General features: G+C 50.3%; 1 protein-coding gene across 1 annotated transcript; it reads left to right on the top strand.

The window, feature by feature from the left end:
* Window positions 1–4,516: 4,516 nt before the first annotated feature.
* On the top strand, window positions 4,517–14,291 carry C1R (complement C1r). The gene is made up of 11 exons (XM_049625017.1): window positions 4,517–4,609; window positions 5,341–5,569; window positions 7,131–7,323; window positions 7,648–7,794; window positions 7,893–8,089; window positions 8,378–8,525; window positions 8,633–8,754; window positions 10,472–10,550; window positions 10,906–11,061; window positions 12,861–12,935; window positions 13,398–14,291. Coding segments are annotated over exons 1-11 (2,127 nt in total). The 5' UTR covers window positions 4,517–4,607; the 3' UTR covers window positions 14,177–14,291.
* The last annotated feature ends 592 nt before the right edge of the window (window positions 14,292–14,883 follow it).

Genomic DNA, 14,883 nt, shown 5'->3' with positions numbered 1-14,883 from the left:
CTTCATCTTCTGGGCGCTTGGGTGGCTCAGTCTCTAAACTTCATCTTTTGGGCGCTTGGGTGGCTCAGTCTTTAAACTTCATCTTCTGGGTGCCTGGGTGGCTCAGTCATTAAGTATTGGATTTCAGCTCAGGTCATCATCTCACGGGACTTCATGAGCTCCAGTCCCATATGGGGTGAGCTCCAGCCCCATTTCTCTCTCTCTCTCTCTCTCTCTCTCCCTCCTGGGATTCTCTCTCTTTCTCTCTGTCTGCCCCTCGCTCACTTGCGCCCTCTCTCTCCCTCTCAAAAAATAAAATAAAGCCTGGGGGGACTCAGTCGGTTAAGCGTCCGACTTCCGCTCAGGTCATGATCTCACAGTCCTGGAGTTCGAGCCCCGCGTCAGGCTCTGTGCTGTCCAGGCTCAGAGCCTGGAGCCTGCTTCAGATTCTGTGTCTCCCTCTCTCTCTGCCCCTCCCCTGCTCTCTCCCACTCTCTCTCTCTCTCTCTCAAAAATATATAAAAACATTCAAAAATTTTTTCAATAAATAAAGTAAATAGTAATAATAAACTTCATCTCCTGCTGACATGGCTTCTTCTGTACTCTCCTGGGAGTCTGTCACCTTCTCATCCCCCTGTTCACGTTGAGTATGAGGGATGTGGTCCTAAATGCTTTCATTTCTGAAACATTCCAAAGCCCCTTTCGTGGACCTTCCCGCGTTCAAAGTTTCGGCTTCACCCCTCACCCTATCTCCTAGCTGCAGTTACTGAAGTGAATAGTTCGTTCTGTTTGACATCTGCCGCACACCAGGTGCTTCCCATGTTATTTCATCGACTCCTCACACCAGGTTTGCCATGGATGTGTTACGGGCCACATTTCACAGATAAGGAAACTGAACCCCAGAGAGAGAAAGTGGCTTTCCCCAAACCCCCAGCAGATACCGGACAGCGAAGGCCGTCTGCTTTCTGGTACACCATGATACCTCCTGATTGTCCTCCAGACCTCCTGTATCTCCCCTACCCAGTCCCCACATCCTTACGGACGCCCCCTGGGAGTTCCTGCTTCGGTGGGATGCTCAGCCAACTGAGCCACCCAGGCACCCCAAGAGTGATTTTTTTTTTTTAATGTCTCTGGAGACAGGAGAGAGAGAGCACTTCACAGAAGCAGGTCTTTAACAAATGCATCGTGATGCACCTGCTCACACTTTCCTGCCGGCCGCACCTCCTGCGGACACCAAGCTGAGCCCAGCCCGGGGCTGGATGTTTCTACAGACAGCCTCCAGCACCACGGGACACCCCGGTCCAGGCTCCACCTGAGAAGACCAACTCTTTAACTTGTAGTAAGGACTCGAGGTGATTTACAGCGCAAGACCCAAGTAAAGTACAGTTGTTCACATGGAAATAGGAAATTAATGCCAGAACACAGAAGAGAGCCAATGTGCTAACACTGAGGTCAAGTTAGCTATGTGGTTAAAGGTTGAATTGATCTTGAAAAACAGCAGGATGCAAAGTTGTACATACAGGTGGTTACGTCGATTTTTTAAAACCATTTTCAAACCTATAGTATAAAAGACGATTAAAAATAGCCTAAAAGTTAAAAAAAATACCCAAAAATATTAATCAGAAGTTAATTTTGGCTGTTTTGTTTTCCCCTAGTCTTTTGTGTTTGCTAAACTTTGCTAAACTGTATTTAATGAGCATATATTAGTTTTATTTTATTTATTTTTATTATTGAAAAAATGAGGGGTACCTGGGTGACTCAGTCGGTTGAGCATCCAACTTTGGCTCAGGTCATGATCTCACAGTTCATGAGGTCAAGCCCCACGTCAGGCTCTGTGCTGACAGCTCAGAGCCTGGAACCTGCTTCAGGTTCTGTGTCTCCCTCTCTCTCTGCCCCTTCCCTGCTTGCACTCTGTCTCTCTCTCAAAAATAAATAAACACTAAGGCTATTATAAATGGGAATACATTTCTTTTTCAGGAACTAGGAAAAGAAGAATAGAGAGGTAGCAGAAGGAAGAAAACAACAAAGATTAAAGCAGAAATAAATGAAATACAGACCAAAACAACAACAACAACAACAAAAAAAAAGATCAGTGAAACTAACAGCTGGTTTTTTGAAAAGATAAAAAAAATTGGGGCCCCTGGGGGGCTCAGTCAGTGAAGCGTCTGACTTCGGCTCAAGTCATGATCTCACGGTTCGTGGGTTCGAGCCCCGTGTTGGGCTTGCCAACCGTCAGTGAGGAGCCCGCTTCAGATCCTCTGTCCCCCCACCCCTGTCCCTCCCCTGCTCATGCTCTCTCTCTCTCAAAAATTAAAATAATTTTTAAAAGATTTTTGTAAAAAATGATGTTTCTCCCAGCCAAGCCAAAAATTATACACCTATATCTATATAGAGCCATCTGTCTAGATCTAGATATATCCACAGAAGGAAACTTACCATAACTTTAGGAAAGAAACTTTTTCCTCCCAGAATCAAATCCTGAGAGGAATGAACAATAAAATAGACCATCTTCGATACCGGTTTTTAGGCCAGGGCAGAAGCAATCTTCATTTGGCTGTTTCTTTCTATCCTTGGTGTAAGTTAGTCAACGGTTCCTTTCAATGGTCGGGCAGTGGGGAGGCAGGGCTGGGACTGAGCTGATGCGCCCCAGGTTTGTCACTTTCCAGTCATGTCGTCTACATCAGGACAGAACTCAGGATCCCTGGGACGGATGGAAGAGCTTCAGTTAAGACTTACCTTCTTGGACCACCGCTCCTTAACCCGTAACCTCTGCTATTCTGCCTCCACTGTGAACACCACACGAGACATACGCACAGCGCTGTCAGCCTGCTGATGCGCAATTCGCTAAGCAAGGTTCCCCGTCTTTCTTGTCTCCTGGTCTGGTCCTTATCCCTCTTCTCTATTTTTTTGCCTTTCCTAACCTGACAAGGTCATGGGTCATGTCAGGGATTAAGTCATGGATCAGCCCCGCCATCAGATCCATTCCTCAGCTCTGACGTACAGGCCTGCTGGAGGAACCCTCCACACCTTGGTTGACCTTGCATCTTCCCTGTGCCGGCTCTCTAAGTACATTCAATGATGACTTGGCCACTGCCTAATGGGAAACTGCCCCATCTTTGTGAGTCCTTGCTATCCGTTGCCTGGGAAAGTGCCTGGCACATTAAAATAGGTAAGTCCAGGGGCGCCTGGGTGGCGCAGTCGGTTGAGCGTCCGGCTTCAGCCAGGTCACAATCTCGCGGTCCGTGAGTTTGAGCCCCGCGTCAGGCTCTGGGCTGATGGCTCGGAGCCTGGAGCCTGTTTCCGATTCTGTGTCTCCCTCTCTCTCTGCCCCTCCCCCGTTCATGCTCTGTCTCTCTCTGTCCCAAAAATAAATAAAAAACGTTGAAAAAAAAAAATTAAAAAAAAAAAAATAGGTAAGTCCATACATGGAGGAATGAGTGGGTGTAGGTGGAGCGGGTAGGTACAGGGATGTAGGGATTAATCTCATTGGAGAAACAAGCGGGATACACTCCGAAGGTCTAAAAACTCAGATGACTGCTCTGCCTGAGCTGCCCTATAAAATATGGTGCCATATTGGTATTTTGGTTTTGCCACATACGGTATCTGAGCCATGGCGAGTTGAGAAAGAAAGCCTTCCACAGAGAGCATACTTTTAAATTAGGAGACTATGCCCTGGAGCACAGGAAAGATAAGAGCCCCCCCCCCCCCCCCCCCCCCCCACCCCCCGCCCCAGGGCCTGGCTTTCTCTCAGAAAAGGCCAAGTCACTGTTGGTCCACAGCCACTCTGTTGTTTGGCTAGCCCTAGGCAGCCATGACTCTCAGGGGCTCCAACACTTGACCAGATGCCCAGGAGAAGAGATGTCACTACCCCCACTCAGCTTCCCTTGCCTCTCTAAAAGCCAACTTCACTGGCAGGCCTGAGCTCATTGAAGTGGGGAGGACGCATCTTAAAAGAGTCCCTAGTGTTGCTTTAGGGTCACCCTGACACAACAAGCCCTGTTCAGTGTTTGTCATTCAAGGGTGAGTAGGCCGGGGCCCCAATGCAAACAAACTCCATTCTCTTCTGTCCACTCCTGCAATGCCCTCTTCTACCTCGTTGTTCTTGGACATGAAAATCCTAGCCATTCCTGGACCAGGGCCTTTGGGTGACTAAGGGCAGGACGAACCAGATTGATGGAACAGGCGATGCAGAAAAGAGAGTCTCCCTCAACAGCGATTTCCACTGCCTTTGGTGTAGGAACCTTGTAAAGACAATGGCGGTCCCTGAAGAAAATGAAAATTCAGATCAGATTTAGAAACCAAGAGGTCTGGGTTTTCCAAACCAAAGGCTGTCTCCACTGGAGAAACCCAGGCCCGTCTCCCTAGCCCTTCCCCAGATCGGCCAGCAGGTGGCGCCACCATCAGGGATTTCAAAACCAAAACTCAACTGGAAACAGACTTTTTTCTCATTTTGTTTATGCAAATAGTTCATTCCCTACAACATTCCTCCGGGAATGGTTCCCACCCCCCTTCCCCTCCACGCTCATTCCCTCCCCCTTCCCTCCTCTGCATGACCGCTGTCTCCCTCAACGCAGAGTGGATGAAGACGCTGTCAGGAGAGTCTGGGATCCAAAAACAGGCCTGGAGAAATGTGAGTAAGGCTGATGGGGACCCAGGGAGGGAGGGAGGGAGAAGCCAGAAGGGAGAATCCTGGGCAACTCTGCTCCCAAATTTATTCAGGGAGACAGGAACACCCTTCCCCTCCCCGTATATCTTACCTTATGCCAGTATGCACACGCGGGCACACGCAAACACATACCTTCCATCCCTCCTCATGAGGACAAAAGGAGACCTTACACACGTGAGGTGATGGCCACGCTCTCTTCTTCCTCCCAGCTCATAGCCCGGGAGCAGCAAGATGGGGAGACCCACTCTGCCCAGGAGGGGTGCGCTCTGTGTGTGACTCCATATTCTATAGGCCGTTTCTCCCAGAGGCCTTTGCTGGCCCTTGGGAGCCATATCAGAGAGCCATGACTGGAAACCCTCACCCTCAGTTAACTGGTCCCAAGCCAGCCCTATTCCGGGAAGGGGAGGGGAGTGTTGCGAGAGGGCAGGGGAGGAGGATGGGGAGAGAGGACAGGGAGTATGATGAACCTTTGGACTGCACATTGCCCTGGGGGAGGAATACCCAATGCAGCGGCTGCAGAGACCAGCCTCCCCTCTTCACCCACCCCCACCGAGAACATCTCTATGAGGTCTAGAATGGCCAGAGTGGAAAATGCCGAGCGGTATGACCATCCCAGCCCCCACCCCAGTCACTGCCAAAATGGCAAGGGTGCTGCACCCCTCCAGCCCTACAGACACCTACTTTCTTTTCGGCAGGTGGCTCTTATACCTCCTGGTGATGATCCTGTTCTGTAGGGTGGAAGGCTCCATCCCCATTTCTCAGAAGCTCTTTGGGGAGGTGACTTCTCCTCTGTACCCCAAGCCTTACCCCAACAACTTTGAGAAAACCACTGTGATCACGGTGCCCACCGGATTCAGGGTGAAGCTCGTCTTCTGGCAGTTTGACCTGGAGCCTTCTGAAGGCTGTTTCTATGACTATGTCAAGGTATGGGATCGGGTTGGGAGGGCAGAGGGAGAGCTGGGTGTCTCTGGAAACTGAGGACTTGTGTTCTAACCACCCTGGATAGTATTCCTCACACATGGACAGAGCCCTAGCCCTTCAAGAGCTGATGGCCAAGTGGAGCTCTGAGAGTCAGGTGACACCCTGGATGTTGCGGGGGGGGGGGGGGGTCCACTGGATTTAGAGGCCCTCAGTGAGCACTGAAGGGAGAAACATGGAGGAAGGAATGTACAGGTCCCACTTCCAGGAAATATACTGTCCATAAGAGTCAGAAAAACCTTCCACATCTGCTGACTTTCTGGGAGTCTTTGGAAAACAGCTGTGCCTCAGTTTCCCTGTTTCCATGTAGAATATCACCATGGCTGCCTGCCTAAACAGAAACATGGGGAAGAGAAAAGTATGCAGTAGTAGCTGAAACATAGCCCTCAGCAAAGTCAATGGGCTCAGTCTCCTCACCTTTGAAACAACCAAGAAGGCCTTCCAAGTCTCAACTTTCTATATCCAATAAAAATGAGATTCAAGGTTCAGGATCCAAGTAGAGCCTACACACATCCGATAAATACCATTCCCAGGAGGGTATACCATCTGGAGGCTATGAGAGAATGATCGGAAAATGATACATCTTCCTAACCCAGAGGACTTGAGAAGTTTGCAGGGTTGGGGGGAAGGGTCTCCAGGGTAGGGATAGAGAGGGATGGGGTGGGGGCAGGATGTCTTCCACTTTTGAGGGGTTAAGGAACCTGTGAAGAAAGAGATAAGGTGGAGGGGGGGGGCGCCTGGGTGGCTCAGTCGGTTAAGCATCTGACTCAGTTTCAGCTCAGGTCATGATCTCATGGGTTCGTGAGGTCAAGCCCCGAGTCGGGCTCTGCATTGACAGCATGGAGCCTACTTGGAATTCTCTCTCCCACTCTCTGCCTCTCCCCCACTTGTGTACACTCTCTCTCAATTTCTCTCTCTCTCTCAAAATAAATAAATAAACTTAAAAAAAAAATTTTTTACGAAAGGAAAGATAAGGGAATCTAGGCGATGCTTGCCGATATGAAGGCTGGAGAGGCTCACTCTCAGCTGAGTCTATCAGGAAGCATGAGGGATATGAATGGTTTGCATAAGGTGAGGTGGAATAACTAGACAGAAAATAAAGCAGACCTGTCGGGCTTTCGGAATGAAGGAATGCTGAAGACTTGGGTAGAGACAACCAGGATTCCAGTGGAAGACGAGCACGGGAGGTGGTGGAAATGAAGAAAGGCCTGAAACGTGCTGGGGGACGTAGAACAAGGAAGAGATGATGTACCAGGCACAGGGTGACATGCAAGGAGTTACCCACTGGGAGACTCAGATGCACCATGGAAGTCCCGCCAGAGTGGGGAGAAGTTCACAACACCCAGAGCCCGGCAGGCAGAAACCAGGCAGAGGCTGTTCCACCAGTAGAGTGGAACTCTTTGGGACACTCGCTCTTTGGGACAAGAGGAGGACCTTCACTGACCTTCCTCATGGGACGTGTCTCCTCAACAGCTCCTCTTCCCGCCCCTTCTCCTTCCTCCACCAGATCTCTGCTGACAAGAAAACTCTGGGGAGGTTCTGTGGGCAACTGGGTTCTCCACTGGGCAACCCCCCAGAAGCAAAGGAATTTATGTCTGAAGGGAACAAGATGCTGCTGACCTTCCACACGGACTTCTCCAATGAGGAGAATGGCACCATTATGTTCTACAAGGGCTTCCTGGCCTACTACCAAGCTGTGGGTGAGTGGTCCCTGGGTGCCTTTTTTCCTGGCCTTAGTCATATGGACTAGGGACCAGAAAAGGGGAATCTTGAATCCAAAGGAGTAGGAAGCCTGTCTTTCCTTCCTTTTCCCCTCAAGAGAGCTTTGTCCAAAAGGGGCCTGCCAACCTGGGTTCTGTCACCATTGGGGGATTTCCAGAAGACATTATTAGACAGGCCTGGAAGTCCAGGTGGCCAAGAGATGACTTTGTCTTTCGGCCTCTGGTGAGTGATCTCTCTGAGAGCAAAGCCATTACAGAAATCCCCGGCAGGAATTTAACCTCTCCTTCTGGAATCTCTTCCAGACCTCGATGAATGTGCCGCCCAGCGCAACTCGGTTGAGAAGAATCTCCAGCCCCAGTGCCAGCACCTGTGTCATAACTATCCTGGTGGCTACTTCTGTTCCTGCCGTCCAGGCTATGAGCTTCAGAAGGATGGGCATTCCTGCCAGGGTGAGGTTGGGGCGCTGTGGGAGGGAGGCAGGGACGGAGCAAGGACTTGCTGGCCAGCCAGAGTCTCTGGTGACCCCCGCCCGGCTCTGCTCCCACAGCCGAGTGCAGCAGTGAGCTGTACACGGAGCCATCCGGCTATGTCTCCAGCCTGGAGTACCCCAAGCCCTACCCCCCTGACCTGCGCTGCAACTATAGCATCCGGGTAGAGCGCGGCCTCACCCTCCACCTCAAATTCCTGGAACCTTTCGAGATCGATGACCACCAGCAAGTGCACTGCCCCTATGACCAGCTACAGGTACAGCCGTCCTACTCCCTGAGAGACCCCCTTCCTCTCCTTCCCCTCTTCACCCGGCACCCCTCACCCCTGCTTCCTGCTAGATCCTCTGGCCAATCGGGACAGGAATGACCAACGTCACACATGGGCTAGGCAAGTTCCCACACAACTGGGTGTGGATCCTAGGGATCCCTTTCCCCCTCCAGCTGAAAGCATACACAAAAAGCAGACTTCCCACCGCCGCCGCCCTCCTGGCTCAGTGGGGAAATGTCTGAATTAGAGAGATGGCCCTCACCTCTTCCCCACCAGATCTATGCCAGTGGGAGGAATATCGGCGAGTTCTGTGGGAAGCAAAGACCCGCTGACTTTGACAGCAGCAGCAATGCTGTGGATCTGCTGTTCTTCACGGATGACTCGGGGGACAGCCGAGGCTGGAAGCTGCATTATACGACTGAAAGTAAGATTTCCCAGGGGCCTCTCCCATTAGGCAGCACTGGGGCAGAATCAGATGGGTAGAAGAGACAGTGGCTCTGACATGAATATGTCCTCTGGTCTCCCCAACAGTCATCAAGTGCCCCCAGCCCAAGACCCTAGACAAGTTCACCATCATCCAGGACCTGCAGCCTCAATACCAGTTCCGTGACTATTTCATTGTCACCTGCAAACAGGGCTACCAGCTTGTGGAGGTAAGAGCCCGAGGCTGAGGGAAAACAGCTGGCCCAGCCTTCCAGGGGCAATTCACACGGGTAGCTCAGCGCCCCCCGCCCCCATCAGATTTAGGCTCAGTCCCGATTGGACTCACAGATGCTTGAGCTGGAAGGGTCACCTGGTCTACCAGTTCTCAAACCTGACTATACGCTGGGAACACTTGGAATTTTATGAATACTGATGTCTGGGTCCCCTGTAAGAGATTGATTCCATTGACCTGGAGATTGATTCTTCAGCCTGGCACCTAGGGCACCAGGATCACTCGAAGCTAATGTGCAGCCAAGTTTATGAACTACTAACCTTGCGCAGTAACAGTAGAATTAGGACCTGAAAAGGCAGGGTGGAGTACAAGGAGTGACTCGCTCAGCATCACAGATTTTGTACAGGAGGGACTGGAACCAAATCTCCCGCCTCTTGCCCCAGGGCTTTTTTATGTACGATGAGGTTCTCAGCCTGGGCCCACCACCCTGTTCTCAGCTTTGCGGGTGCAGTAAAGAACGTGGTTTTATTGGTTAATCTCACAAAATCCGGTAAAGTAAAATGCGGTTCTGAAAGACATGAAAGTTAGAGTGACCCCTGGGCAGGGGCACGGGACTGGACATCCCGTCTTTGTTCAATAGATCCACTTGGAAGACCTCATCAGAATCAGAGAGAAGATCTTTGGTATGCCCTCAAATAGTAGTTAATTCATTCAGCAAACATTTTATGTGCTTACCGAGGGTCAGGCGGTGTTCTAGATGCAGGAGGTCAGTAAAAAGAAACGCGCATATTCACGAGAGCCTTCATGCAGCCTACCTATGAATGTTGCATCAAGCTGAGCTAGCCAGACGAGTTGCTCTTTACCCCTGGATGTCTCCAGCTACATCATGAGGACTGGCTGTCCCAGGCCCAGAAGACTGGAGACTCCCGTACTCTTTGCTCACGTTACAACCCTCCCTGCCTTCTGCTGCCACCACCCTTACCTTGGCATGTGTAACTCACATCATAGAATTTAAAGCAAGCCACACAGCTTGTCTCCCGTTATTTGCATTTCACTCAAACATCCTTGTTCTCGTACGCACTCTCTTGCAATCTTTTCCAGGGCTAACTCTCTGGGATGGTTGTTGGCCTTAATAAAACTCATTCATAGGGTCCGGTTAATTTTCATCTCAGAGGGTGCCATTTTCTTGCTTTGTGCCTGCTATCTACTCAACTACTATAGCACCTGGCACGCATCAGTATCTCAAGCACCCTGGAAAGTGGCTGGGCCCTTGCCCTTCAGAAAACTGCGGTCTAGGAGAAAGGAAGTGATGCAGGCCGAGACCGGTGGGTACTCCAAAGGAGGAGAAACATGGTTCTACTTCAGGGCACGGTGTTTTGTTCCAACGCAGAAAACACCCAGCCAGTCTTGCTGTTTTTTAAATCTAAACCTGTGGAGTCCAAATGGGCCTCTGTGGAAAAAGGCAAGAGTCTAGAGAGAGGATTATTGGGCCTGACAATGAGTCCTTGCTCTGACTTGCTGCTTGTGACTCGGGGCTCCCCTCTGTAGCCCTGGTCTGAGAAGGACAAAGGAGCCGCACCCACAGAGGTTCTGAGGTCTGCGAGTTTGAGATGTTCTTGCACTGGCTGCTGCTCTGGGGTGGGAAAGGCGGGAAGGGAACCGCAGTGCCTTCTTGTACTAATGACACAGCTACCTCTGTCCCTCTTCTCACACAGGGAAACCAGGTGCTGCTCTCCTTCACGGCTGTCTGTCAGGACGACGGCACATGGCACCGTGCCATGCCCAGATGCAAGAGTAAGTCACAACTCAGGAGTATCTGCCCCTACTCCCACCCCCTGGCCATGGGGACCTGGGATGTGAAAGGAAGAGGGGGCCTGGGCTAAGCCTCTCCCCAAAGGACTTTCCCCCCAACTTGTCCTCTGAAGCCTATGGCCCACAGCAGGAACCAGTCGGCCTTCCGCTCAGCTGTATGGGGGGCTGTACCCAGAACTGAATTTCACTCCAACCAGTTCCCATCCGTCATAAGTTCCCCCCACTGACCGTATTGCCCTGAGGTTCTCAGCTTGTTCTGTGGGCAGACAACTCGTGGTCCCTCTGCTGAAGTTCCAGTACGTTCTCAGCTCTCATACGGCCCTGTGTTCTCTCCAAGTCAAGGACTGTGGGAAGCCCCAAAGCCTGACTAACGGGGACTTCAATTACACCACCGCAAAGGGGGTGAACACCTACCAGGCCCGTATCCAGTACTACTGCCGGGAGCCATATTACAAGATGCAGACCAGAGGAGGCATCAGTGAAACCGAGCGAGGTAGGGACCCATGCAAATGGCAGCCTCCTCCCTTCCATCTTCTCGGGACATCTTCCGAGATTTCTTCCAACATAACCCCTCGAGAATGGATGCATATTACGGTACCTTCCCAGGACACTGGCTTCAGGGGCCTAAAGTACGATGCCAAGAGGCATCTAGTAGGGTTGAATAAGGAGGCACCTGAGCCGATACAAAGAAAATCTCAAATCTCATAAACGGTCCACTCCTTCTCACCACAAGCATCATCATTCCCACCCGCGCAAGCAGCGTCATCATCCCGACCTCCGTCAACATCATTTCCACCACCACCAACCCCACCACCTCCAACACCCCCTCAGGCTACTATGTTGCAACTTTTTTGCATTTAGATTTACTAAATGACTCTCAAACTTATCTTCCAAACTTTTCTTTAAAATAAATCAGGAGCGCCTGGGTGGCTCAGTCAAACATCCGACTTCTGCTCAGGTCATGATCTTCCAGTTTGTGAGTTCAAGCCCCATGTCAGGCTCTGGGATGACAGCTCAGAGCTTGGAGCCTGCTTGGGTTCGGGGTCTCCCTCTCTCCCTGCCCCTCCCCTGCTCACACTCTGTCTCTGTCTCTGTCTCTCTCTCAAAACTCTCTCTCTCTCAATAACCATTAAAATAAATAAAATAAAATAAAATAAAATAAAATAAAATAAATCACATCCTAGGAGCGCCTGGGTGGCTCAGTCAGTTAAGCGTCAAACTCTTGATTTTGGCTCAGGTCATGATCCACAGTTTGTGAGTTCCAGTCCCGCATTGGGCTCCGCGCTATCAGCATGGAGCCTGCTAGGGATTCTCTCTCCCCCACTCTCTCTCTGCTCCTCCCTCACTCGTTCTGTCTCTCTCTCAAAATAAATAAACTTTTTAAAAATAAAATAACATAAAATAAATGACATGCTTTGTAGGTTAGAAACATCCAAAAAAAGAAACAATCTTATATTGAAATTATATAGTATTATTAAAGAGCTGGGCTTTGAAGTCAGACAATCCTTAGTTTGCATCTTGGTTCTGTAACCTAGAAATTATGTGACCTTGTGCAAACTATTTCAGCTCATTTTCCTCCTCCAAAAAAAATGAGGATAATGCATCCCCGAAAGTGTCACTGTGGTGCTTCAAGGAGATAATGTCAAGAAAGTGCTTAGCAACAGGTACGGTACTCCGTCAGCCATCAGAAAATGTAGCCGCATGGGGCGCCTGGGTGGCGCAGTCGGTTAAGCGTCCGACTTCAGCCAGGTCACGATCTCGCGGTCCCGTGAGTTCGAGCCCCGCGTCAGGCTCTGGGCTGATGGCTCGGAGCCTGGAGCCTGTTTCCGATTCTGTGTCTCCCTCTCTCTCTGCCCCTCCCCCGTTCATGCTCTGTCTCTCTCTGTCCCAAAAATAAATAAAAAACGTTGAAAAAAAAAATTAAAAAAAAAAAAAAGAAAGAAAATGTAGCCGCCATTATTATCTACAAGGCCACTTCCAAGGTGCAGTCACTGACAAGATGTTCAAATGTTCCTTCCGGTTTTTATGTCTACCTTCACAAGCAGGGAGCTCATCAAACGTACAGTTAATGTTCTGCTTTTTTTCACCGAATGTCAACACCAAAAAAATATACGTAGGGAGCCTCCCAACACTTGTGATATTCCATCCTTATGTATTTCAACCTTCCCTTTGTCCGTGTTGGTGCCGGATCTCCCCTCTCCCCATCTAGCGCGCTCTGTGCTTACTGGCCTCTGCGAGCCGCTTCTCCTGCCCACCGTCTCCCAGCCTGCTCATCGCCCCCTCTTTCCACAGGGGCCTATACCTGCACCGCCGAGGGCATTTGGAAGAATGAAAAGGAAGGACAAAAGATTCCTAGGTGTTTGCCAGGTGAGTGGAAGCCCTCTGGGGCCATTCCCAGTGCCTTTCGCAACCCTGCGGGGCCTCAGGAAGAGCCTGCACAGAGCACGGAGACAAAGTGAATGGAGAGACACTCCAGCTTGAGGTCAAAAATAGACAGGAGCAGTAAAGGGGAAAGGAAAGGAGAAGGCCCAGGAGAAACGGACAGAGGGACCCAGGCAACTGGACTCGGTCCTGACATTCCCGCTTTTTCCCTGAGCAGATTGGGAATCGGGGAGTTAAAAAGAGCAAGAAAACCCCCAGGAAGAAATAAACCAGAGCCAGGAGGAGAGGCAAAGGCCAAAGACTCCGGGGGAGGGTGGGAATGGGAGAACAAAGAGGAAACGCCCCGGAGCCAGAAAAAAAGGCCTCAGGGGGGAACTGCCTGATCACAGAAGGAAAGAGGACGGGCCAGACTGACTTGAACTTGCCTTCTCTGTCTCTCCTCTCCAGTGTGTGGGAAACCCGTCAATCCCGTGGAACAGAAGCAGCGCATCATTGGAGGGCAAAGAGCCAAGCTGGGCAACTTCCCCTGGCAGGCATACACCAACATCTATGGGCCGGGCGGGGGGGCCCTGCTGGGCGACCGCTGGATCCTCACAGCTGCCCACACCCTCTACCCCAAGGACTACAACGGGGAAAATAACGCCACCAGGGATGTGTTCCTGGGCCACGTAAACGTGGAAGAGATCACAAAACTAGCAAACCACCCTGTCCGCAGGGTCAGCATTCACCCAGACTACCGCCAGGACGAGTCTAACAATTTTGAGGCGGACATCGCCCTCTTGGAGCTGGAAAATAGTGTCACCCTGGGGCCCAACCTCCTCCCCATCTGCCTCCCTGACAACGAGACCTTCTATGACAGGGGCCTCATGGGCTACGTCAGTGGCTTTGGGATAATGGAGGAGAGGCTTTCCTATGACCTCAAGTTTATCCGTCTGCCCGTAGGTAGGCGAGAGGCGTGTGAGAGCTGGCTCCGGAAAAAAAATAGGAACGATGTGTTTTCTCAAAACATGTTCTGTGCCGGGGACCCGTCTCTAAAGCAGGATGCCTGTCAGGGCGATAGCGGAGGGGTCTTTGCAGTGAAGGATGAGGACAATGATCGCTGGGTGGCCACGGGCATCGTATCCTGGGGCATCGGGTGTGGCAGGGGCTATGGCTTCTACACCAAATTACTCAACTACGTGGACTGGATCAAGAAGGAGATGGGGGAGGGGGAGGGAGAGGGCTGAGCCCACAATTCACTAGGTCAAAATCCAGACAGCAGTGCGTTAAAAAAAAAAATGATCTGACCAGTTATTGATAACCACTAAGAATCCATATTAAAATCACTGATGCAGAAAGACATTGTGTGAAATAAATGCTCTTTTCTATAATCCCATCCCTGAAACAACCCAAAAGTCACCTTTATTTCCTCCAAGGATTGCAGAAGATGTATTCCACAATCTCTAGTTATCATTGTCCTCTTCTGTCATTATACCCTTGGGCAATTGAAACTCTTTCCAAAGAAAATTTTATGAGAAATGCCAGTGTGCAGAATGAGTTAAAAGTAGTATTTAACCAATATAAAAATATTTAATAAGATCATATTTAAAATACTTAAGGGGCACCTCGGTGGCCCAGTCGGTTAAGCATCGGACTTTAGCACAGGTCATGATCCTGCACTTCCAGGGTTCGAGCCCCACGTCAGGCTCTATGCTGACAGCTCGGAGCCTGGAGCCTGCTTCGGATTCTGTGTCTCCCTCTCTCTCTGCCCCTCCCCTGCTCACACTCTGTCTCTCTGTCTCCCAAAAATAAATAAACAGTAAGAAAAAAATGTTTTAATACTTACTTAAGAAGACAATCAGAATCAAAAATGTTTATGCACACATTTACAATTAGGGTTCTAGATAACAATTTATTTCTAATTTTGTTTTGATTATATAAGAAGAAAATCCTG

Source organism: Panthera uncia, chromosome B4 (genome assembly GCF_023721935.1).
Source record: "Panthera uncia isolate 11264 chromosome B4, Puncia_PCG_1.0, whole genome shotgun sequence".
Taxonomy (NCBI): domain Eukaryota; kingdom Metazoa; phylum Chordata; class Mammalia; order Carnivora; family Felidae; genus Panthera; species Panthera uncia.
This window is presented reverse-complemented; position numbering and strand designations above follow the sequence as displayed.

Excerpts from the sequence above, each read along its gene's own strand:
- C1R (XM_049625017.1), top strand. Across the intron at positions 5,570-7,130 it reads GTTTCTATGACTATGTCAAG|ATCTCTGCTGACAAGAAAAC; the intron begins GTATGGGATCGG and ends TTCCTCCACCAG. Across the intron at positions 8,526-8,632 it reads GCTGCATTATACGACTGAAA|TCATCAAGTGCCCCCAGCCC; the intron begins GTAAGATTTCCC and ends TCTCCCCAACAG.